We start from the raw sequence: 26,206 nt of genomic DNA on the forward strand, positions 1-26,206 counted from the left end.
GGTTCAAAAGGGACCAGAGGGAGGAGGCGGGGAGGGGGCTTTTGCTTTTGTGTTTGTTTTTTTAAAACTAGTCAAGAAAATTGAGATGATACCCATGGTCTTTCTATACTCTCCAAGACTGGTGAGATTGGGAATGTGATGCCTAATACCCAACCTGAATATCTGCAGGAAAAAACATGGTTGGTAAGAAAACAAAATATGGCTTGGATGATGTCAATCTTTAATCTTTAAGAATTTGGAATTTATAAAATTTCATTCTAACAAAAGAATTCATAGAGAGAACATATAGAAAATATTTTCAGTAAAATGTTTATTTCAGGAAATCAAAAAAAAAAAAATCCTTTCAAGATTATTTTTCAATTTATTGTAATACTTCGATGTTTATACTCCTTTGATGTCAAATTATTTTAATGGCATAAGCAAAAGATGTAGCACTTGGAAAATATCACTGGAATAAATTCCAAGGATTGATATGACACCATTTCGAGCGTGGCCGTTGCCAGTACCACCTGACTGGCCCTCATGCCAGTGGCACGTAAAAGCACCCACTACACTCTTGGAGTGGTTGGCATTAGGAAGAGCATCCAGCTGTAGAAACTCTGCCAAATCAGATTGGAGCCTGGTCCACCAGTCCTCAGTCAAATTGTCCAACCCATGCTAGCATGGAAAGCGGACATTAAACGACAATGATGATGATTGATATGACACCATAATTCCGACATTGTTTGAATTCAGGAATGATTTTTCCCCTTAAAAACATGGGTAGAATGGTATTTTTAAATTGTTATATTTATTTCTTTATGCATTCATTTTTTGGTACATTTTCTTACCTATTCATTGTAAGGGTAATTATTTTATTTTTTGCATCTGGATAATCTTTCTTCTGCCAATTGCTTAACCACAAAGTAGGAATGGAATCTATTTTGTCAATCAAGCACACTCAAAGAGGCTAAGTTAGGTGCGTTGCCCAGAGGATGGGGGAGCAGATGCACATTACAAGGGGTGTAGTAGTATGATTTGAGTTCACAATAACCAATCAACCAGAGAAATTTTTCCTAAATATAACATGGATACATTGTATGCATCTGGTTCCTTCCAACTCCCAATGCCACAACTTTTCTGCTCCTGTGACCTGTTTCCTTAACCCTTTAGCATTTAAACCGGTCATATCTGGCCAAAATATTCTACTTGCTATAGGTTCAGATTGGCCACATCTGACATCTCACACCTACTCTAGAATGTCATTTAGAAGATAAACAATGACATCATTAAAATCTCAAGTTTTACAAGATAATGCAGGATAAATTCAAAACAATGTGAATAAATAAGCATTACATTTGACAGAATAAACTGAAAGCTAAAGGGTTCAATGACACTTCTGAATTGGACTGCATTAGTATCACCAGACATATGACACAAACATTTTATAATCATTCACCATCTACCAAGTATCAAATGTCAACAGCCGTAACATGCAACATGGTAAATTTACAGAGAATTGGAAGGTAAGGGTTAAACCATCATCACTTGCCTATGACTGGTGATGTCATTATGTCAAAACATTTATGTAATGTAGTAAAGTCCATGACTTTATTAAAGTTTCTATGCCACAAACGAAAAGAGAAATACGATATGCCAAGCCTGTCTAAGACAGAAAATCAAAATTATCAGTGAAAAAAATTTCTCCCTCTTGTGTAAAATTTTTCTGGAGCAACTTCACTTTCTCCCTCTCATTGTATAAACAAAGATTTCTACCAAAATCTCTTTTCTCTTCTTTCACTATACATCCCCTTCTCTCTCACCCTTACACTTCACATCATCTACCTATTTCTCATTCATTTACAGTTTTATTATACTAAAATCCTAGTGTTTATGTCTGAATCAATCACATTGGCTTTGCCTGTTGTGAAGTGACAACAAAACATGCTGGCAATATCTCATCGGTGAAGATGAAAATGAGACTGTGAAGGTCTAGAAACTTTGATGAGAGAAATAGGAATTGTGTTATTTCAAACAGCAAGAAACACATTCAAAAAATTGAGAGAAAAAAGAAACATTGAAAAATATAAAACTAGACTAGCACCCACTACACTCTCGGAGTGGTTGGCGTTAGGAAGGGCATCCAGCTGTAGAAACTCTGCCAAATCAGATTGGAGCCTTGTGTAGCCATCTGGTTTCACCAGTCCTCAGTCAATTCGTCCAACTTATGCTAGCATGGAAAGTAGACGTTAAACGATGATGATGATGATGATGATTACTCTCCCCCTCCCCTTCTTTTATATATTTCCACTTATCACCTTGTAGTGGCTTAGTGGATAGGGTGGTGGACTCATAATTGTAAGATTATGGCTTTGATTCCTGGACTGGATGACACGTTGCTCCAGTCCACTCAGGTGGCAAAAACGAGTAACCCTGCAATGGACCAGCATCCCATCCAGGTGGGGAAATTTATATGCCATAAAACTGGGGAACTGGCCCTTATGAGTCAGCATGATTCTAGAAGGTAACTTTACTTTACTTTTTTACTTATCACCTTCTTCCTCCTCATCCAGTCCTATTTCTTCTCGCTTCTCTCCCAAACTGAGATTCACCATTGACCATATCTCCAGCTATGTTCACTTGTGTTCACTGCATTCACGTCTCTTCCCCCCCCCCATCTATAACCATCTATCATTCCCCTTTCACACTCTTAAAAACATACCACCCAGCCATCCTCAATTCTATGCCTATTTTCTTTTTAACCATTTATTGTATCCTGAGGCGTTAGGAAGGGCATTGGCGTTAGGAAGGGCATCCAGCTGTAGAAACTCTACCAAATCAGATTGGAGGCTGGTGATGCCATCCGGTTTCACCAGTCCTCAGTCAAATCGTCCAACCCATGCTAGCATGGAAAGCGGACGTTAAACGATGATGATGAGGAGGAGGATATATCCTGACACCTCATCCCCACCATCGTCTTCTCTCTTCTCCCAGCTGGGGCAACCATGTATCCCCTCTTCAGCAAGACACCTGTTTGTGTCCCTCTATCATACTTTAGCCTCTCAACTCCTGGCATAAAGTCACTGCCCTCAATACTACACTTCCATCGGTTATGGGGTCTTATCTAGTGAGCTAATCGGCAACCTCACGAGTGCCAATGGCAAAAGTACCCAGTACACTCTATAAAGTGGTTGGCAATAGGAAGGGCATCCAGCCATAGAAACCATGTCAAAGCAGATACTGGAGCTCAATGCAACCCTCTGAGTAGTCAGATCCTGTCAAACCATCCAAGCCATGCCAGCATGGGTGATGGAAGTTAAACAATGATGATGATGATGAAGATGATGATATTGCTGATATCACATGGCTCTGATGCGACAACTAGCTTTTAGTCACATTTTCATTTTATTTTAGTTATTTGTTTATAATAGCATGTCCAAGAAGTGGAGCCACACTAAGAACTTTCTGGTTGCAGCCAAAAATGTCAGTGTTGATATGAGTTATTGTGTAAAATTATTGAATTGTTCCAAGAGACAAGAACTTCAGATAATGGTGGTGGTGACAGCCGTGGTAGTGATAGTAGTAGTAGTAGTAGTAGTAATAGTAGTAGTAGTAGTAGTAGAGGATGTGATAAATAAGCAGATGGATGATTGGGCAGATAAAGAAACAAATTCAATGACTAATTGATTGACTGATTGATTGATTGATTGATTGATTGATTGATGTAGGAATATAGATCTAGAAGATATGTAAAAGATAGGCAAAGGGACACTGGAAGACAATCAGAGTAAATAAATATAGTGATAAAAATTAAAATATATTTTCTCCTTTGTTATTTAAAATATCAACGCAGATATATATTTGGTTTTGTTTTTTATCTTTGATTTTTCTTAATTCTTTCATCTCCACTGATTATTAAAAGTATCCATAATTCAGCACCAAACTGCGACATAAGACAATAAAATATCAAATAAATAGATAAATAAATATCTCTATGAGGACAAGGCTTCACAAATACAATGTTTAGCTCAGAACATTGTAATGTTATGTAGATGAGAAGTGAAACCACTCTCCCTGGATGGGACACCAGTAACTTCAGACTAAACTCCAACAGACTAGAGTTACAAATGTTTGATTAAAACACCTCTTACAAACAACACATCACAGCTTCTCGAAACTAACAGATAATATTAATCATGTACCACCTCCCTTCTTTCAGCTAAAACTCTTATCTATCATCAGGATCTCTGAGAAAAGCAAACCATCACATTGCAGTTAAAAAAGAAACAATAAAGAAACAACTCAATAACAAATAAATGTTTGAATAGTGACCATTAATCCCATTGTTCTTCGATACAAGGAACTTTGTAAGTACCGCCAATCAGTAAACTCCTGGAATAATCGTCTTCAGCATCACCATACTGGTCATCTTCATTCAAACTTTCATCTGAGCTGCTGCTGTAGTTGTTGCTTTCAAATTGTATCTTCTCCACCAGAACACTCTCGCCATCAGACGATAGCGTATAACCAGATGATAGCAAGAAATCTCTGCAAAAGAGAAGTAGTCTTACATTAGTTTGGACAACATTTTGTTTCCAATGAATTCAGAGTTAACATAATATAATAAAGTTAATGGGTGGCACATTGTGCGGGTGGCACATAAAATACACCATTTTGAGCGTGGCTGTTGCCAGTACCGCCTGACTGGCCTTCGTAGGATTTTCGAGTGAGATCGTTGCCAGTGCCCCTGGACTGGCTCTTGTGCAGGTGGAACATAACATACACCATCTTGAGCGTGGCCGTTGCCAGTACCGCCTGACTGGCCTTCGTGCGGGTGACACGTAAAAGCACCCACTACACTCTCTGAGTGGTTGGCGTTAGGAAGGGCATCCAGCCGTAGAAACTCTGCCAAATCAGACTGGAGCCTGGTGTAGCCATCTGGTTTCACCAGTCCTCAGTCAAATTGTCCAACCCATGTTAGCATGGAAAGCAGACGTTAAATGACGATGATGATGATGATGTAATATGACTGTTAACATTGCAACACTTTATATAGTTAACACAACAATTTATATAGTTAACATAATGTGACGGATGATGACAAGTGACCAAGACCTCTAGCATTATGCTGTTCTAGAGAAGAGTTGTCAAGCCAAGTGAAACCATAGTTGTGGCCGATACCAGTGTCACATAACTGGCATCTGTGCTGGTGGTATGTAAAACCCATGCTTTGAGTGGTCGGCATTAGGAAGGGCATCCAGCAGTAGAAATCATGCCAAATCAGACTGGAACTTAGTGCAGATCTCTGGCTCACCAGTTCCAGTCAAACCATATAACCCATGCCAGCATTGAAAGCAGACGCTAAATGATGATGATGACAGCAACAACTGACATAGTTAACATTACTCTTACTCTCTTTTACTCTTTTACTTGTTTCAGTCATTTGACTGCGGCCATGCTGGAGCACCGCCTTTAGTCGAGAAAATTGACCCCAGGACTTATTTTATCGATCTCTTTTGCCGAACCACTAAGTTACAGGGACATAAACACACCAGCATCGGTTGTCAAGCGATGTTGGGGGAACAAACACAGACACACAAACATATACACACACATACATATATATATATATATATATATACATATATACGATGGGCTTCTTTCAGTTTCCGTCTACCAAATCCACTCACAAGATGAAAGGCAAAGTTGACCTTGGCGGAATTTGAGCTCAGAATGTAGCGACGGGTGAAATACCACTAAGCATCTCGTCCAGCATGCTAACAATACTGATGGTTTCAAATTTTGGCAAAGGGCCATCAGTTTTTGAGGGGTGGAAGCTGACAAGAAGCTAAGCAGTGGCGGTGGCAACAACAACAACAACAACAACAACAACAACAAAGCGACACTGACCCTAAGGCTTTCCGATCTTTGCAGTTTTCCCATACACTGCTGTACAACATCAATTCACTGAGAGGAACTTTCACACTGTTGCTGTCATTGGTTTCTTCCAGTCCTCGTCCATCAAGTTCTTCAGGATGATCACCAAGAATGTTCCAGTCGCAGGCATACTTCCGAAGATAATATTTAACTGATTCCAAAAGAATATTCTGTTTGCTTTCTTCTGTTGTAAAGGGAAAATCTATTTTGGTGATCTGAGAATAAACAAAATGGAGAATATCTTCACTTTATGTAAACTTTTACATACTTATGGAATTGAACTCACAACCACACAATGTCCCTTCACATATACATACATACATACACAGACACACATACATACATATTCATATATAAACCTAACATACACATACATTTACATGGTAGCTGAACCTGCTAGCAACAACAGTCAAATCCCTTTTCTAAATCACACTCTACTTCATTAAATTAAATTAAAATAAAAGTAATTCATTACATAACATAGTTCTGTATACTACATCTGAAATATAAGATGAGATGGTCGTGGTTGGAGCTCTTGTGATCATAGATCAACCCAATCAATGTTAACTTCAGACTAAGTGGAGGCACATAGCTTAGTGGTTAGGGTGTTGGACTCATGATTATAAGATTGTGGTTTCAATTCCTGGACTTGGCGATGCTTTGTGTTTTTGAGCAAAACACTTCATTTCATGTTACTTCGGTCCACTCAGCTGACAAAAATGAGTAATCCTGTGAGGGACTGACAGTCCATCCAGGTGGCGAATCCATATGCCATGGAAATGGGCCCTTACTTGAGAAGGTAACTTCGGACTAAACAACAACAACAACAACAACATACATTTAATATTCCCAAAACGCAAGAATACTTACATATTTATAAACCTCTTGATGAAGATCTATGCTTGGTTTGCTTAAGAAGCCTTCTTCTCGTTTGAAAACAGCAATCTGACTACAGAAGCCCACATCTGGAACGAGGTCGGTCACTCCAACACCTGAGTATTCTACTTTGTAGCCAAAAGACGTACATATTTCATCTCCCCTGTAAAAAAAGATTGAGACAACATTAAAAAGTTACCCATCTTTAAATTTCTTCAAAGTCTGTAAAAGAAATTCACAAAATTCCAGCCAGCTAAACTGTTTGCTTCTATACTGCTAATATACAACATTGATTTGCTGACAACTACTTTCATACTGGTGCTGTCATTCATCTGTACTGTCATTGTCCACCAAGTTCTTCAAGAGTGTTCTGGTCACAGGAACTTTGGTTGACATGCATGTGCTCACACACACACACACACATGTATATTCATTCATGTTTCAGATATACCTATTTTTCTAACTGCTCCGTTCAAATATAAATACACAAATTTCTTTCACATAAGCAGAGACAATCTAACAGTGAAGCCATATGCACAGACACAAATTCACAGAGAAACAAAAATCATCGACACACCAGCAAAAAGACAACTGCACAATGCATTGCCCTGCATTCCTGTAATATAGCGTCAGAATTTCAGTAAAAACACTGACATCATTCAGCATTTGTAAATTCATTTCGCTATTACTTACTGATATTCACACATCATTTGTACTTAAATTTCACTACAACTTACTGATATTCCTTATCAAAAACATTTCTTGTTCCCTTAAGCTATTCTTCTATATGATATAGCTATTTTCCTTACATTACTGTGACATAGCGTCCAAATTTCATTTCACTTACTGACTTTTATTATCAAAAAAATGTCTCATAAAAAAAGACTGTCACAAAATGAACACCAAACAAATGCATGATGTGCATCAGAAAATGATGATGAGACATGCACATGGCTTGCAGATCAGTGACAGAGAAAGAAAGTTTGACGTGAATCTGAAACTGAACATCAACGAAATGCACAACTTGCAGATAGCAAACTAACAATGGCAGCTGAATGTGCAGCAGAAATCAAAGATGAAAGACATGCACAACCTGCAGCTTATCGTCTTCGAAAAGCATCACATCGTACGCAAGAAACAACACAAGACACTGCAAACAGACTTGCAGATAGCCAACAAAGAATGATATTGATCTTTCTTCTACTTCAATTATTATATGGTTTTTTCTTCCAAAAATACACACATACAGGAGGAGTAAATTATACATATAATAGTACATTCAATGTGGCTCCCAATAAACAGTAAAAAAAGTAATTGCCCGATCAACAACATGTTTTACTGCTAGTATCTGATAAAATGAGATGTCAGTGTTTTTATTTTTGCATAATTCAGATGACAGTTTATTCCCCGTACCCTGTATATATATATATACACACACACACACACACACACACATATGTGTGAGTCTTTGTGATAGTGTTTATCCCCACCCCCACTTGGTAAGTGTTGGTTTGTTTGCATTCCCTTAGCCTAGCAGTTCAGCAAAAGGAACCAACAGAACAAGTAGACATAAAACAATAGCACTTGGGTTGATTTGTTCGACTAAACCTTTGAAGGTGGTGCCCCAGCATGGCCACGGTCCAATAACCAAAACAAGTAAAAAACAAACAATAAACAAAAATAAGAACCATCTTTATCAAGCTAAGTGTATTCTAAGATAAAATTTGTGTATTTGAAAAGGAAAACCCCGGATCACATGATACAATTATTATAACCTCATCAGATGATGCAATAACAGAACATTGTGTTGGTTTCTAGTGTAAACCAGTGCTCCGTAAGTGTATGCTGTGGCACACTGGTGTGCCATGAGGCGGTGTTGGGTGTGCTACAGTGTAACCGGAATATAATATTTTTCCCTAGACTTTTAGTTGTATTTTTAGTTCAAGTGTACTACCGAATTTTGAAAAGAATACAAGTGTACTGTAAGTAAGAAAAGGTTGTGGAGCACTGGTGTAAACAACATTCCATGAAAAAGGATGATATTTTTCTGGTCAAACAAGATATTCAACCTTGAATTATTTGTTGCTAAAAGCTGTGAAAAAGACAAATTTCCCTGAAATTACTCCCGTCTTCATAAAAAATGTAAGCACTAAATCAAATTACATAATTTAGTTTCTTTCACTCTGTCAGATAAAAAAAAAAAGAAAAAAACAACAAATATATACTATGGTTGTGTGGGAAGAAGCTTGCTTCTCAGTCACGTGGTTTCAGGTTCAGTCTTAATGCGCAGCACCTTGGGCAATCATATTCTACTATAGTCATAGGCTGATCAAAACCTTGTGAGTGGATATTGTATATGAAAACTGAAAGAAGCCTGTTATATATTCTTCTTCTTCTTCTTCCTTGTGAGTGGATATTATATATAAAAACTGAAAGAAGCCTATTATATCTTCTTCTTCTTCTTCTTCCTTGTGTGTGGATATTGTATATGAAAACTGAAAGAAGCCTGTTATATCTTCTTCTTCTTCTCCTCCCCCTCCTTCATATCCTTCGATTCCTCCCCACTACATAATCTCTGCCCTATTTACTCATCCCACAGCCACACTTTTATTTTTTAAATTTATTTCCTCCTGATATAAACCAAAAGAAAAGACACACAATGTGACAGCAAGCCTTTGATGCAAGTCTGATGAAGTGCTTCCCAAATGTCTAAAACTGCAAACATTATTTTTTCACTTGTTTCAATCATTTGACTGCAGCCATGCTGGAGCATCACCTTTAGTCGAACAAATCAGCCCCAGGACTTATTCTTTGTAAGCCTAGTACTTATTGTATCGGTCTCTTTTGCCAAACTGCTAAGTTATGGGGACGTAAACACACCAACATCGGTTGTCAAGCAATGGTGGAGGGAACAAACACAGACACACATTGGATAATGAGGGCTTAGAGACACTGTGTCTGAAAAGCAATGAGATCATCACAAATAAAAATGCCTTTTATGGTAGGCTAGCAGAATAATGGTTAATGGTTAACTTGGAGTTAATCAATAAGAAAAACCAACTTACCAACTTTGGAATTCCGACATCGTCCACTCATATTTATGGTCCCAGTGCCTCATCTCACCAGCAGTCATTCCAAACACAACATTGAACTGAGAGTTAGGAGTGGTTACTACAACAAGCTTTGGCCTCAATTGGTTGAATACCGTGTTGCAACATTTCTTCAGGTCTTCAGGAATCAGATGTTCAATGCTGAGGTAGAGAAAAGTTTACCTTAATTTTTTATTGAGAAAATAATACAATTTATGTTTTCTTACAAGAGGCACAAAGTCCCAAATTTGGGAGAAGTGAATAGTGTAATCCATGAATTAAATCCTGAAAAGATGAAAGGCAAAGCTGATCTCAACAGGACTTCACCTCAGAACGTGAAAAGTCAGATCAAATATAGTAAGGCATTTTTGCTAGAAATGCTAATAATTCAGCCATATCGTTGTTGTTGGCACTCCATCGCTTACAACGTTGAGGGTTCCAGTTGATCCGATCAACGGAACAGCCTGCTCATGAAATTAACATGCAAGTGGCTGAGCACTCCACAGACACGTGTACCCTTAACATAGTTCTCGGGGATATTCAGCATGACACAGTGTGACAAGGCTGACCCTTTGAATTACAGGCACAACAGAAACAGGAAGCAAGAGTGAGAGAAAGTTGTGGTGAAAGAGTACAGCAGGGTTCGCCACCATCCCCTGCTGGAGCCTCGTGGAGCTTTAGGCGTTTTCGCTCAATAAACCACTGGGCCATTGCGCCTCCAGTCTGTGCAAGTGTAGCTGTGTGGAAAGAAGTTTGCTTCCCAGCAACATGATCCCAAGTTCCTACTGCATGGCAACTCGGCAAGTGTTTTCTACAATAGCCTCAAGCCAACTAAAGCCTTCTCAGTGGATTTGATAGATGGAAACTGAAGGAAGCCCATCATATACACGGGCGTGTGTATATGTGTGTGTGTGTGTCCTTCAACCACCACTAGACAACTGGTCTTTGCGTGTTTAAATCCCTGTAATACAGGGATAAAAACTGATAAAATAGGTACCAGGTTTTAAAAAAAAGTACTGGGGTCAATTCATTTGACTAAAAAATTCTTCAAGGTGGTGCCCCAGCATGGCCACAGTCTAATGACTGAAACAAGTAAAAGATGAAAAATAATTTGGGAGAAGACTACCAGCAGTATTTCAGGGGAAAATCCTTGCCTGAAAAGCTTGGTTTACTTCGTCACATGAGAAGTGCCTTCTCCCGATTTCCTTTCCTCCTACTTAAAAAAGGCATACACAGGTTAAGTCCATTCAGCCTTGCTACTCTCATCCGATATTCCTTAAAACAGATTAGAAAGCAGCATCTCCCTCTCTATCCTTGGTTTCCTCTTCAAGTGGTAATTAAAAATAATAATTGCTGCCACCTTCAGCAGAAAAATAGGAAGCAGAGAGAGAAAGCAAGAAAGTGAGTGAAATAGTGATAGAGAGAGAGAGAGAGTAATAGCATGTAAAAGAAGATAGATAAAGGAAGCAGAGAGATATAGAGAAAGAGGAATAGAGGAAAAGAGGTAGAGAGGAGGAGAGGACAGCTGGATGCTTGTGCTGTTACAAACCCTTCACTGTTTTACAAGAGACAAGAGGAGAGAGAGGGGGGGAAGAGAAAGTAGACTCACAGTTCAATCATGGTAATTGCATCGTAATTCTTCATGCGGCTATCATACTTGGTAACATCTCCTTCGTAGACATTTACAGTCAGCTGGACGGAGCGGGAGTAGTGCATGAGGCGTGGAGTGAGGCGGTGAAGATTGGCTACAAGTGTATTTCGGTCCAAATCCACAAGAGTCAACTGCTTCAAATTGGCAATTTGGCTGAACTGATCGATGACACGACATTCGGACGCACCAAAGTCAATACACTGCAATGACAAAGAGAGCCTATTTTAGAAGGTAAATTACTCTGAGATGTCTTCTACATGAAATAGCAACAGTTAAGTTAGTGTTAATTAAAGAATGTAATTAGAAATAATCCTGCAGTATTAATTATTCTGTACAGTAATATATCTTGCTGAGGAGTTCTAATAAGGTGAAAACATGTCTAAATTGTCTTTCATACAGATTTCTGTCTTGCAAGGTAGTGGGATAGATCTGTAGTGACGTCATTTTGAAGGTCTCCAGCATGCATGCGCAGGGTTGGAACCTTCTGGAAAGCCTGCCAAAAGGTCCCTGATGCGCATGCGCAGAAAACTAGCAGCAGCAGAGCTCTCTTGAATCTCAGACTCGAGATGCAGCCGCTGAACTATGCAGACGTGTCCTCAGCAGCTCTCTGTTCGCCTCTGCTGCTGACTGGTATTCGACCAGTTCCGTGTAGCTGGAGTTCTGTGAAGGCATTCTGAAGTCCACAGATATAAGAGAAAGGAAAATTGTCCAAAGGGTTTACTCCTAGCGTTTGACAGCAAGAGAGGGGAAACATTGAAAGGACATTTTGGAAATATTTCTAATCGTTCCTCAAAGGTAATTTTGGGGCCACTTTTAGTAAAGTATTGAAATAAGGGTATGTGCATGAACAACGAGACCCAGAAAGGTTCAAACACTATGGCCAAGTAGTTTCCTCTCTGCTCTTACTTGTTTCCATAACTTGTTTAGTGTTTTTTAAGTACACGCATCTTCAGACTCATATACACCACATGCATGTTCACACACAAACACACATGAACAAGGACACACAAACACACACACACATGAAGACATACACATACACATTCATTCATACATACAGACATACAACCTTCCCAACTTTTTAGACATATGGAGGACTACATCTGGCTATTTCTTTACCCACTAGTCACCCTCAATATGCATCTCATCTGTTTGTACCAATGTACTCTCCTCAGTTACATACTACAGTAGTTATATTATGAGTAAATTTGGTAGATGGAAACTGAAAGAAGCCCTTCATATATATCTATAAATATATATATATATATATAAGAAATATACAAGAAATAAGGGCAGGGAATCGTCAATTAATAATAGAATTAATAATTAACAATTTTGCCAAGTAGTTCAGTATGAAAAAAAACCTTTATCGGTAAGACCATTTATCATCATAAATATACAGCGATTAGCAATTGAGTTGCTTCTCCAACATACTGAAAATTTAGAAATAGCAGTCAAAGAACTACTGATTCTAAACTACAAATTTTTCTCTAAAACGGATGGCGATATTTGGGCTGAAGATTGGAATAGTGAAATTTTCATTCACTTAACCATGAAACGATTCGTACCCAATTAACTAAAGACTTGTTTTGTTTACGTTTTTCCCTCCGGTTTTTTGTTCTATGTGTGCCATAAATATTGCCATCCGTTTTAGAGAAAAATTTGTAGTTTAGAATCAGTAGTTCTTTGACTGCTATTTCTAAATTTTCAGTATGTTGGAGAAGCAACTCAATTGCTAATCCCTGTATATTTATGATGATAAATGGTCTTACCGATAAAGGTTTTTTTCATACTGAACTACTTGGCAAAATTGTTAATTATTAATTCTATTATTAATTGACGATTCCCTGCCCTTATTTCTTGTATATTTTACATTTGATATCTCTAAGTTAGATGGTTAAACCGTAATCCCTCCACACGGGACTTCTTTTCATACGGGACTATTTGTGACGCACATGGAATAGATTTCTTTGAGGTGAGATGCCTGAACTCACTAGCCGATGAATTCGTAAGTGCCTTTCTTATCGTTGATTTTTGGTGTCGCATGGCCAAAAATTACCGTGAATTTTTTTTAGAGACACTTTCAAATTTATCAGAATATTTGGGCTGAAGATTGGAATAGTGAAATTTTCATTCACTTAACCATGAAACGATTCGTACCCAATTAACTAAAGACTTGTTTTGTTTACGCTTTTCCCTCCGGTTTTTGTTCTATGTGTGCCATAAATATCGCCATCCGTTTTAGAGAAAAATTTGTAGTTTAGAATCAGTAGTTCTTTGACTGCTATTTCTAAATTTTCAGTATGTTGGAGAAGCAACTCAATTGCTAATCCCTGTATATTTATGATTATATATATATATATATATATATATATATATATATATATATATATATATATAATAAATAATAAATGTGCCCTTTTAAAGCCTAGCCAGGCTCATGGGCCTGGTTTCCCAGTTTCAATGGCGTATATGTTCCCCAGCTGGATGGGATGCCAGTCCATCGCAGCGTTACTCATTTTTGCCAGCTGAGTGGACTGGAGCAACGTGAAATGAAGTGTTGTGCTCAAGAACACAACGCGTCGCCCAGTCCAGGAATCGAAACCACAATCTTACGATCATGGTGCTGACACCCTAACCAATAAGCCACGTGCCACCACATCATCATCATTATCGTTTAACGTCCGCTTTCCCTGCTAGCATGGGTTGGACGATTTGACTGAGGACTGGTGAAACCGGATGGCAACACCAAGCTCCAATCTAATTTGGAAGAGTTTCTACAGCTGGATGCCCTTCCTAACGCCAACTACTCAGAGAGTGTAGTGGGTGCTTTTACGTGTCACCCGCACGAGGGCCAGTCAGGCGGTACTGGCAACGGCCACGCTCAAAATGGTGTCTTTTATGTGCCACCCGCACAAGAGCCAGTCCAGGGGCACTGGCAATGATCTCGCTCGAAAATCCTATGAAGGCCAGTCAGGCAGTATATATATATCTATAAATATATATATCTATACATATAGATATATATGTGTGTGTGTATGTATATCACCGCGTGGCACCTTGGGCAAGTGTCTTCTGCTATAGCCCCAAGCCGACCGAAGCTTTGTGATTGAATTTGGTAGGCGGAAGTTACTGCCGCATGTGTATATGTCTGTGTATGTGCTTGTGCCTCTCTCCCAAAGAGAGAGAGAGGGATTACAATAAAGTTGTTACTGTTTCACTTTTGATACGTAATACTGAAATAGTGTAAGAGATAAGAGATTGCTCGAGGCTCACATTAGGCAAGAAGTTGAAAATTGTTTTGGCCCATGACACTGCATGGACCCTAAGTAAGGCATGTGTAAAATTTGAATGAATTCAGTCGGGTAGTTCTCGAGTTTTAGTGATGCACACATACAGACACACACACACACACATTCTCAGTTTTATACATGTGTGTGTGTATGTAGGTATAGGAATAGCTGTGGATAAGAAGTTTGTTCAAGCAAATAGTTTTTGGTTCAGTCCCATCTTAGGCAAGCATCTTCTATTGTAGTCCTGGGCTGACTAAAGCTTTGTGAGTGGATATCATAGATGGAAACTGAAAGAATCAAATCGTATGTATGTATGTATGTGTGAGTATGACTGTAAGGGTGTGTGTGTTTGTGTCTCCTTGTCTTGACATCACATTTTAGTTGTAAACAAGTGTCACTGTCATATAGGCAGTATCATTCATTTTTAGTGAAACAGGCAAGAATTGGTTACAAGAAGAGCATTTGGACATTGGAAAATCTGCCTCAACCCATGCAAGCATGGTAAAGTGGAGGTTAAAATGAAGATGATGATGGTGATGATGATGATGATAATGATGATGATGATGAATATGTATGAATTTAAATACATATGGAAAATCTGCCTCAACCCATGCAAGCATGGTAAAGTGGAGGTTAAAATGAAGATGATGATGATGATGATGATGCATATATATGAATTTAAATATTCATTCTGTTACATTTTTAAATTTCTCAATAAACTTGAATTATACCAGTTCTTGAACTGCTTTTAGACATTAGAATGTGTCTTACCGATTCTATGTTTTCTTTTCCTAGTTCCTTCCTCACAGCCTCATATCTCTGTACATTCAATGGAATACCAAAGCCAGTAAATTTGGAATGCTTTTCATCAGTGTTTTTGCCATTCTCTTTGGTGGCTGTGTTTTCTGTGGTGCTGCTGTCATGAGACTTCTCTTGGCACATCTCTTCATCTGTTCCATTGCTTATATTATGTGTGTTTGAACAACAGTTCTTATTACTGCTTGACTGAGTTTGGAAATTTGTCATAGTGTCTGACATTGTACCAACAAAACTTGGTAAATTCTTTCACTTAACAATCACTGCCAGAAAGAAAAAAATATAGAAAAAAATAACCAATAAAACTCTTCAAGGTCTGTCTTGAGAATCAAGGCTGACCTTCAAGAGAGAGGATATGTCACTGATAAGGTTACAAATAATGATGAATGGACTTTGACTAACAAACAACCAATTGGTTGTTTAACCAGCATATTAAACAAACTGTCAATTAGTTAGCTTGTTTGATATTTAACCAACCGACTAACAATAAAGAAATATTGAACCAGTGCATGTGTTTATTATTATTGGCATAATGACCCTCCCAAGACACATCAAATTAAATATCAAAATACAATTTGGTTTCTAAAAATCATATTTTAAATAAAACCATTTTTTTTTTAAGAACCTTCATGTTTTAGCTAAAATTATCATATTTCTTTAAAAAATATTTCAAAGAACATTGATGAATGAATGAAAAATCCATATTACCACAAGAGAAGAAACTGTTAACACGAATGGTTATTTATATTTTATTACCAATGCTGGCACAGACTTTCCAGCAAGGGTACTAAACTCTCAACAACTCAGCCGACCGACCGCTCAGCTGTCAATAAGTACCATACAAATGTAAGGTAAATACAGTATGATATGGTGCTGCTACTGCATCTGATAGATTAGCCAGAAGTTACCAATATACTGCAGCCTCTGATCTACTGACATGTTTCTACATTCTATCACAAATACAATGGTTTTATCAAAGCTGGCTGATCTTATGCCATTTCCACTCAAGCCTGTCACCTTACATTGTTTCTCCTTGTTTTGTTACCTTTCCTTGTGCTCTCTCTCTCTCCTGATCTTGCACTGATTCCTACATGTCAACAGGACAGGGGAAGCATGCAGCATGTTATTTTAGAGGAGTGGAGGTCATTGTAATAGTGCTTGAAGAAGAAGAGAGAAGAAACAACACATCTGCAAGCTAATGGTCATAATGTTTTTTGAAGGATTTTTGTGGCATTTAGCTAAATCACTTTCTGTAGGTGAGAATGTTTGTGCGTAGCCACAGTACCATTCCAAATATGTGATCAGTACACCAATGTGAGTCGCACAGATGTTAATCTGAAGTAATTATCAGGCCCTGAAAAGGAAATAAGTCACTGGAAAGTAGCTTTTAAGATGTTTGTATGTTGCAATGTGAGACTGTCGCCTGGAATTTGTAATGATTTAGAGAATTTAGTTTGAACATAGGTATAGAGTCATGCAGTGGTTCCTTGATAAATGTAACTAAATGTGTCTCAGTGTTGCTGAAGGAAACTGGGTAGTCATATCTCAACTCACTCCCTTTGACGAATGCCTTCCAGGCCCCTGTTCACCAGAGCTGTACTTGTAAACACGAAGTGTATAGATTGCATGTGGATGGTGCCCATGTGAGGATAGTTAAGTATTGAAGAGTAGTAACATCTACACAAGAGCACATGGTTAGAAGTAACAACAGGTAGACAATTAAGGTATGGAAGGAAAACTGAGTGAGATATAACCAAGCGTTGACAGAGTGTAGATAGGAAAGGGTTGCAGTAATGGATTGATCAGATTCAGGAAATGAGAGACGCCTGAAGTTCATTGGCGTGCAACTTAACTATGAGATATTCACACCAGACATGATCAGTTTTTTACTGATGTCCAAGACAATAACATTCATTTTGCTGCAGTTTTCAAAGGTGAGCGACTACGGGTATGTGAAATCGGAGAGTCCTGGGTCTACAGAAACTACACTGATCGCTATTGCGAACACAGTGAGAGACTAAATGTGCCGAAGAAGATGTTTTTATCAGATAAAAAAAAAACCCAAATAAAACGAATATCCAAAGGGGACACGAACGACAAAAACAAAACTGGCGTAGTGCAAAGTCAATGTATTTCACACTGTGAGGGATGTGAAAGACAGTCAACGTTTCTGATAATAGTCATTCGTCAAAACACAAAGCAGGAAACGGAAGAAGGAATAAAAACATGTTTGTGATTTACGTTGATCACATTTATAATTTCACTTGTCATCAACATTATCTTCTTCAGTATCAAAATCATTATTAAAGTAACCTCACAAACACTACTACCTTAATCATCATTGCAGTCATTATCGTAATCAGTGTAATAAACAATTTTCATTAAAGTGATAAATTCCAGGTTCCGAAAGATAAAGAAACTGCTTCCAAACTAAAACAACTGTTAATTGCCGTACAATCTGCACACAGTAAATAATTAAAGATCGAAAATCATCATTTTGCACGTAAAATGACGATATAATGTTTTGTCATGTGTTTTAAACTGTCGCGACAACAGCAATGATTAATGATTTGAGTGTCTCTGTAGTAAAATACATCACAACAAATTGATTATTCATCAAACATGTGTCTTAAGTAAACGCCAAACCAAACAATCTTATAGGCATGTAACATGTTATTAATAAGAATACGATTAAAACAAAAAAAAATTTTAATCTTACTGCATATTGTAATGTTGGTGTTCCTAAGTAGAAAATGTAAGTAGATGGATAGCTTCTAGTGTGACAGGATGTCTAACATTCAAGTTGAAGCAGATAATGTTTTCAGGTAACACCGGTTTATACCGGAATAAATTCAATTATAAAGGACAACGTGGTTTGTAATTAAAAAAATATATTCCTTAATACAGATAAACATTACACTCATAATTCATACTGTCCATTGCTGAACTCAGGAATGTACAAGACTTTATCATTCTAAATATATATATGTGTATGTGCGGAAATATATAATACATGGTTGTTACATAAATAAATTAGTCTAAATGCTACTATTGTATACTGATTACATGGTGGACTGTCCGCCAATTATATTTCCATGTTTCCTTTCGTTTAATCACTAAACGTAAACCAAATCTAACACGCTTTTAGTCTAATTTCCATTTAGACCGAGTAGTAAACAATTTTTAAACCGCTTACTATCTTCCCACTACACCGCTCCAATTATTACCACGCTAGGTATGTCTTTATTTGTTGTGAGCAACTAAAACCTTTCTAGTTTTTCTATCGCTTATTAAACTACATTACTGTTGAAGAATATATTTGTTTGGCTCTTTTTAATTTTGCAATTTCTTTTTTATTTAATGTATAAAATATATTTTAAGGTAAATTCTGTCCGATTCTAAATTCACAGTGATGGCATCTCAAGTCGTTGCCGCCGGCTTAATTGTTTATCGACGTCTACATAATCAGATAGAATACTTGCTACTTAAACATTCCTATGGAAAACAACACTGGACGCCACCCAAGGGTTCGTATTTATAAACTGTTCGTTTTTAATGTAAGGAAAATTCAGCTCCTGGAAATAACAGCCAATTTTACACACAACACTAGTCCTCAGTCAAATCGTCCAATCCATGCTAGCATGGAAAGCGGACGTTAAACGATGATGATGATGATGATATATATTTAAAATGGGGAAGGCCGGTTTATAGGATTACCTTAGATTTCCGGTCCATAGAAGGTTTAGCTTTATGGACGGGAAACCTAAGGTGGCACTGTCATGGTATTAGCTGTCAGAAATGAAAGTAGAAAAATCCAAACAAGGAATGTTACTGCTGGTTTGAGTTGAAATCTGTTTCTTTGGCTACTGACTGGCCGGAACTATCTGTCTGTCTGTCTGTCTCTCTGTCTCTCCCTCGTAGAATTTAAACAAATGAAATTCAGTTTAAACTTTATAAATAAAAATATTTTTGCATTATTCATTATTGTTTTTAAAAACAAATCACATACACCAATCAGCACCACCACCACGCGTAATCCAAAGTTGGAATTAATCACCGCGATATTGCCATCGCCACCGCTACAACAGAAAATAGTATTAATTGGCTTAAGAGACATGGACTTTTAAATACCCCAAAAATATACCCCTCGTGTGGAGCTAGCATGATGGAAGTAGCCAAAAAGTTTTTTTTTTCTAATTTGATAAATTCTACGGAAACAAACGAAGGTGGACGAGAGATAGATAGATAGCCCCGGCCAGTCAGTAGCCAAAGAAACAGATTTCAACTCAAACCAGCAGTAACATTCCTTGTTTAGATTTTTCTACTTTCGCTTCTGACAGCTAATACCATCAATGTAAAAATATAATTAAAATGCCGTGAAAAAGTATTCACCCAACTGCGTTAGTACTTTAAGTATACAAGGAAATTGTAGATATATATTGTTTTCATTTATTGCCCGAGGTAAATACTTGACTGTCTGTCATAGTGGTGGCAACACTTTTCATATGACTCGGAATACTTTGAAAATATATATATATTTTTTTACTTTTCTTTTTCTTCTTCTTCCTGCATTCAGACTATTTTTATTGCAACTGTTTCTCTGCATGCATTATCATATCTACCTAAGTGAAGTAGCAGAGATTACAGTTCATTGTTTTTGCCGTTTCAAATCTTCTTAATATTTCTCATTCCATTGTCATATGAGTGCAGGTCTAGACATGTGTCTGAGGAGTTCACTTCACAACAACACAATTTCCAGTTCAATCCTCCCATGCAATACCTTGGCCAAGTGTCTTTTACTGTAACTGTGAATTAACCAATATACCCTGTGGGTGACATTTGAAAGATGGATGCTAACACAGCACCCATGACTTTCAAAAACGCTTTCCACACTCAGAATTGCTGAAGCAAAGAATAAACTACCTGCATCAGCTGTTAGCAGTGGAGACACTATGTCCTTCAAAACTTCCAGGCCTACAACACTACACCTGATGCCCCACCCACTCTTTTTTGTTTTTTTTTTTGTTAAATATCTCAAATATAGGCACAGGCATGGCTGTGTGGTAAGAAGTTTGCTTCCCAACTACATGTTTCTGGGTTCAATCCCACTGCATTACACTTGGACAAGTGTCTTCTACTATAACTTTGAACCAACCTAAGCATTGTAAGTGGGTTTTGTTGACAGAAGCTCATCATATATCTTATCATTAAGAGTGAGAAACTGAGTTAAACCATCTGGTTGATAACTGATGAAGAATTAGGGATCTGTGTTTGTCTTCCATCCCTTTGTGCACTCAATATATGTTATACATTTTTACTTGTTGTTTGTGTATTTACAATACATTTTTTCATTTATTAAGTAATGCAATGCACCCTGGCTTTTTTTTAACAAAGTTATTTATGTATCTGTGTGACTCTATCTTTAGCCATTCCTCTATCTCCCTTTTTTCTCTCTCTCTCTCTCGCCTTCTTACTTCTATTTCTAGCTTTTCTTTCTCCTTTATTTCCTCTTCATGCCTTCCCTTTTTTCTCTCTGTCGTTCTCTCTCTTACCCTCTTTCTCCACTGTCTGCTACTGACATATGACCCACGGCCAGCCTTTATTTCTTTCCCTTTTTTACACATAGCTGACCAGTCCTAAATTCTCTGTGTCCCACTGGTACATCTCTTACTATTTGTTGTTTTTCTAATCCTTTAGGATTGCCCTCTAAGTGTTACCCACCATCCATGTCTTTTTGGCCCTGAGGCTATATTTTGCTCATTTCTTATTCATTTCATCTTTGTCCTTTGTCTTGAATTGCATTTGTTCACTCTTGTGTGTCCACTTCTGCATCATTTGTTATCCATGTATTGTTTGCTCTCGGCCCTATATTCTCTGCAAATTTTGCTGGCACTGCCAGTGTGGGAAGCATCTCAGTCTTATCATTAATGGTGCAAAACTGAGTAATACTATGTGGTTGATAACTGATGAAGAATTAGGGACCTTCTGTGTCTGTCTTCCATATGTTTCTGCACTCAATATACGTCATATGTTTTCTAGTTGTCTTTTTTGTATCCACAATATATTTTTTACATTATTTACATTTGATGAATATTTGTCCTCATCTTGTTTGTTATTAACACAACGTTTCGGCTGATATACCCTCCAGCCTTCATCAGGTGTCTTGGGGAAATTTCAAACCTGGGTTCTCATTCCTAAGGTATTTTTCGATGTTATTATTATATGCCTAGGCATATGTTGTAGTAGTTAAGAGCACGGGCTACTAACCTCAAGATTCCAAGTTCGATTCCAGACAGTGACCTGAATAATAATAATAATGATAATAATAATAATAATAACATTGAAAAATACCTTAGGAATGAGAACCCAGGTTCGAAATTTCCCCAAGACACCTGATGGAGGCTGGAGAGTATATCAGCTGAAACGCTGTGTTAACAACAAACAAGATGAGAACAAATATCTGTCAAATGTAAATAATGTACATAATTCCTCATCTCTTAAATATAGAACTGTAATATATTTTTTCATTTATATATATGTATGTATATATCTGCATGTGTGTGTCATTTGTGTCTGTGTTTGCTCCTCATCATCACTTGACAGTCAGCGTTGGTGTGTTTACAACCCTGTAACCTAGCAGTTCAGCAGAGCGACCAATAGAATAAGATCTAGGCTTACAAATAATAAGTCCTGGGGTCGAATTGTTCGACAAAAACACTTCAAGGCGGTGCTCCAGCATGGCCACAATCAAATGACCAAAACAAGTAAAAGAATCCTATACATTGTTCTATGTACGGTTCATGTACTTTTGGCTATTTTTTCTTATGAGTTGAAGTTCCCATGAGCACTATACAATAAGTTCATAATTATATTTCTATTTTATTTAAGTGTTTGTTTGTGTAAGCTCGTGTGAAATAGTGCATTGAGTTGCCTCCCTTCACGCACACTGAAACCCCCCCTCCCCCCCAAAAAACAAGTAAAATAGGATGAATGTAGTGGTGAGGCAGTTATATGGTTGAGTGAAATCTATGATCTCAGTGCCCCAGCTTGGCCATTGTCCAAAGACTAGTACTAATGAAAGAAAATATGCTTGTATGTGTGTATGTATATATGTATATATATATATATATATATATATTTAAAATGCAGAGATGCCTATAATAGGACATCTACTCGCTAGAAATAGCAGCTATTTCTAGCGAGTAGATGTCCTATTATAGGCATCTCTGCATTTTAAATGAATAATACATAGTCTATTGACTGTTTTTTTACTCTCGCTAGACCACTGGTGGTAAATAAAATTTCTAAAATTTTTTTGCTACCCTATAATTTATTATATATATATATATATGGACTCTCACTCAGAGTAAAAGGCAGACTGTATGACGCATGCGTACGAACAACCATGCTACATGGCAGTGAAACATGGGCTGTAACTGCTGAGGACATACGTAAGCTCGCAAGGAATGAAGCCAGTATGCTCCGTTGGATGTGTAATGTCAATGTGAATACCCGTCAGAGTGTAAGTATCTTGAGAGAAAAGCTGAACATTAGAAGCATCAGTTGTGGCGTGCAAGAGAGACGATTGCGCTGGTATGGACATGTGGTGAGAATGGAGGAGGATAGCTGCGTGAAAAAGTGCCACACCCTAACAGTTGAGGGAACCCGTGGAAGAGGTAGGCCCAGGAAGACCTGGGCTGAGGTGGTGAGGCAAGACCTTCGTACATTGGGCCTCACCGAGGCGATGACTACGGACCGAGACCTTTGGAAATGGGCTGTGCGTGAGAAGACCCGGCAAGCCAAGTAAGATCGTTGCCAGTGCCCCTGGACTGGTTCTTGTGCGGGTGGCACATGAGATGCACCATTTTGAGCGTGGCCGTTGCCAGTACCGCCTGACTGGCTCCTGTAGGATTTTCGAGCGAGATCGTTGCCAGTGCCCCTGGACTGGCTTGTGCGGGTGGCACATAAAAGACACCATTTCGAGCGTGGCCGTTTTCGTGCGGGTGACACGTAAAAGCACCCACTACACTCTCTGAGTGGTTGGCGTTAGGAAGGGCATCCAGCTGTAGAAACTCTGCCAAATCAGACTGGAGCCTGGTGTTGCCATCCGGTTTCACCAGTCCTCAGTCAAATCGTCCAACCCATGCTAGCATGGAAAGCGGACGTTAAACGATGATGATGATATATATATATAGCATCATCATCCTCATCATCATCATTTATATATTATGTGTATTCATAATTTAATATATGTATTTATATATATAATTTTGATACATTTTAAAGTATTTAATTATGAGCTCATGATAGATTCATGCTGTAGAAACAATAATTCAGCAGATTTATGTATCATGCCTTGTACCTCCAACAATTCTTTTGGCTCATATATATATATATATATATGTATATATATATGTGTATATATGTGTGTGTGTGTGTGTGTGTATATATATATAAAAAAATATATATATATATATATATGCATGTGTGTATGTGTATATATATATATACATACATATACATACATACATATATATAGCCATGATAGATCGCTAGCCACTAAACCTTTTTTCTATTTTCTCTCCCTGTTTATTTCTGTGTTCTTTTCTGTTGAAGAGTGTAGGCTTGAAACGTAAAAGACTTTCTCACTTCCCGAGCATTAAACTAATACATCTGTTTGTTGTTTACACACCCGTCTTCGTCTTTTGTTTTTTTTTTTGTAAATTCTCACTATATATATATATATATATATATATATATATATATATATATATATATATATACACACATACACACACACATACATATACACATAAACACACACAGCTATGTAGACAACTTTAATTTATGCATACATATTTTAACCCTTTAGTAGTCAAATCAGCCATATCAAGCCCATATATTCTACCTGTTTTATGTTTAAACTGACCAGATCAGGTCTCTCACACCTACCTTACAGTGTCATTCTGAAAATAAACAAGCATTACATTTGACAGAGTAATCTGAATGCGAAAGGGTTAACTGCAAATTTATGCCTCCCACATACACAAACACTTGCTCACATCATAACAATCAAATGTTCTAGAACAGAAATTGTCGATCCAATGCCACTATTGGAATGTAGATATAAAATGATGATGATGATGCTTATACGCAAAATATGTGTACATATTACGTGTATAAGTATGAGTATGAAGTGGAGGCGCAATGGCCCAGTGGTTAGGGAGCTTGTTCGAAACGTAAAACAACTCTTCTCTTCTTTCTCTGAGCATCATATTAATACATTGCTTGTGCTATGTCCTCACATTTGTTTGTTTTTTTCTTTTTCTCTCTTTTTTTTTATTAATTGACTATATATATATATAAATTTAAATAATAAGAGTGAAAAATTGAATATTAATTTGATTAATATCAATTTAAAAACCAGTGGCCTAGCATATTGAAAAATCTGAAGATTGAGAAAAATAATATTACACACATATAAAAGGGATGACCACTAAGTGGACATCCCTTATGCTAGAAGAAGACCCCATATGGTCTGACCACTAAGAAAAGATTCCTCTCAAGAAAATTCAGCAAATGCTGGAACTTAAGTGAGCAAGACAAATGAAAAGATACAAAATATAAAGATTAATCACAAACCTGGTTTCATTGGTACCACTTACATAATACTTAGGTAAATGTTCACAATTCATCAGCTGAATTTTCTTGAGAACAATCTTTTCTTAGTGGTTAGACCATATGGGGTCTTCTTCTAGCATAAGGGATGTCCACTTAGTGGTCATCCCTCTTATATGTATTATATATATACATACATATATATATATATATATATGTATATATATAAAATATACAAGAATAAGGGCAGGGAATCGTCAATTAATAATAGAATTAATAATTAACAATTTTGCCAAGTAGTTCAGTATGAGAAAACCTTTATCGGTAAAACCATTTATCATCATAAATATACAGGGATTAGCATTGAATTGCTTCTCCAACATACTGAAAATTTAGAAATAGCAGTCAAGGAACTACTGATTCTAAACTACAAATTTTTCTCTAAATGGATGGCGATATTTGTGGCACACATAGAACAAAAAAACCGGAGGGGAAAGCATAAACAAAACAAGTCCATTTAGAGAAAAATTTGTAGTTTAGAATCAGTAGTTCTTTGACTGCTATTTCTAAATTTTCAGTATGTTGGAGAAGCAACTCAATGCTAATCCCTGTATATTTATGTATATATATATATATATATAAACGTCTAGTTACAATAGAGGCAGCTGACGAAGGATTAATTCCAAGTGGCTATCTGTTTTCCTATGTGTTCGTTCCGTTGTCTGTAGTTCATTGTTCTAACGTCCTGTACCCTGATATGCATCTATATACACATGTAGATGTAAGTATGTACATATATGTGTGTATACATGCATATATATTCTTTGTATTATATATATATATATATGCATGCGTACGAACAACCATGCTACATGGCAGTGAAACATGGGCTGTAACTGCTGAGGACATACGTAAGCTCGCAAGGAATGAAGCCAGTATGCTCCGTT

General features: G+C 37.4%; 2 protein-coding genes across 4 annotated transcripts in view; one reads left to right on the forward strand and one right to left on the reverse strand.

Moving 5' to 3' along the window:
• Positions 1 to 295: 295 nt before the first annotated feature.
• LOC106872784 (small RNA 2'-O-methyltransferase) lies at positions 296 to 19,755 on the reverse strand. Of its 2 annotated transcripts, none has more exons than XM_089339887.1 (7): positions 19,651 to 19,755; positions 15,597 to 15,904; positions 11,491 to 11,732; positions 9,858 to 10,043; positions 6,787 to 6,955; positions 5,890 to 6,131; positions 296 to 4,527 (listed from the first exon to the last, which is right to left on the reverse strand). In XM_089339887.1, the coding sequence occupies exons 2-7, from the start codon at positions 15,861 to 15,863 to the stop codon at positions 4,314 to 4,316; spliced, it is 1,320 nt and encodes a 439-aa protein (XP_089196013.1). In that variant the 5' UTR covers positions 15,864 to 15,904; positions 19,651 to 19,755; the 3' UTR covers positions 296 to 4,313. The 2 variants fall into 2 exon arrangements, with proteins under 2 accessions (XP_089196013.1, XP_014775373.1); XM_014919887.3 differs by lacking the exon at positions 19,651 to 19,755 and adding an exon at positions 18,361 to 18,471.
• Positions 18,393 to 26,206, forward strand: part of LOC106872785 (bis(5'-nucleosyl)-tetraphosphatase [asymmetrical]) — a 16,397-nt gene continuing 8,583 nt past the window's right edge. The window contains exons 1-2 of one of the 2 annotated variants that reach the window (XM_052975798.2): positions 18,393 to 18,466; positions 19,052 to 19,168. In XM_052975798.2, coding sequence (XP_052831758.1) covers positions 18,457 to 18,466; positions 19,052 to 19,168 — 127 coding nt within the window. In that variant the 5' untranslated portion in view covers positions 18,393 to 18,456. Of the gene's footprint in view, positions 18,467 to 18,760; positions 18,877 to 19,051; positions 19,169 to 26,206 lie in introns of those variants that run through there. The other variant, XM_014919889.3, reaches the window with a different exon arrangement.

The sequence above is a fragment of the Octopus bimaculoides genome, chromosome 22 (genome assembly GCF_046866305.1).
Source record: "Octopus bimaculoides isolate indiv1 chromosome 22, ASM4686630v1, whole genome shotgun sequence".
Taxonomy (NCBI): domain Eukaryota; kingdom Metazoa; phylum Mollusca; class Cephalopoda; order Octopoda; family Octopodidae; genus Octopus; species Octopus bimaculoides.

Excerpts from the sequence above, each read along its gene's own strand:
- LOC106872784 (XM_089339887.1), bottom strand. The coding sequence starts at position 15,863 with ATGTCAGACACTATGACAAATTTCCAAACTCAGTCAAGCAGTAATAAG. Across the intron at positions 6,132-6,786 it reads ATCAAGAGGTTTATAAATAT|ATCACCAAAATAGATTTTCC; the intron begins GTAAGTATTCTT and ends GTTTATTCTCAG. Across the intron at positions 4,528-5,889 it reads AAAGATCGGAAAGCCTTAGG|AGATTTCTTGCTATCATCTG; the intron begins GTCAGTGTCGCT and ends TCTCTTTTGCAG.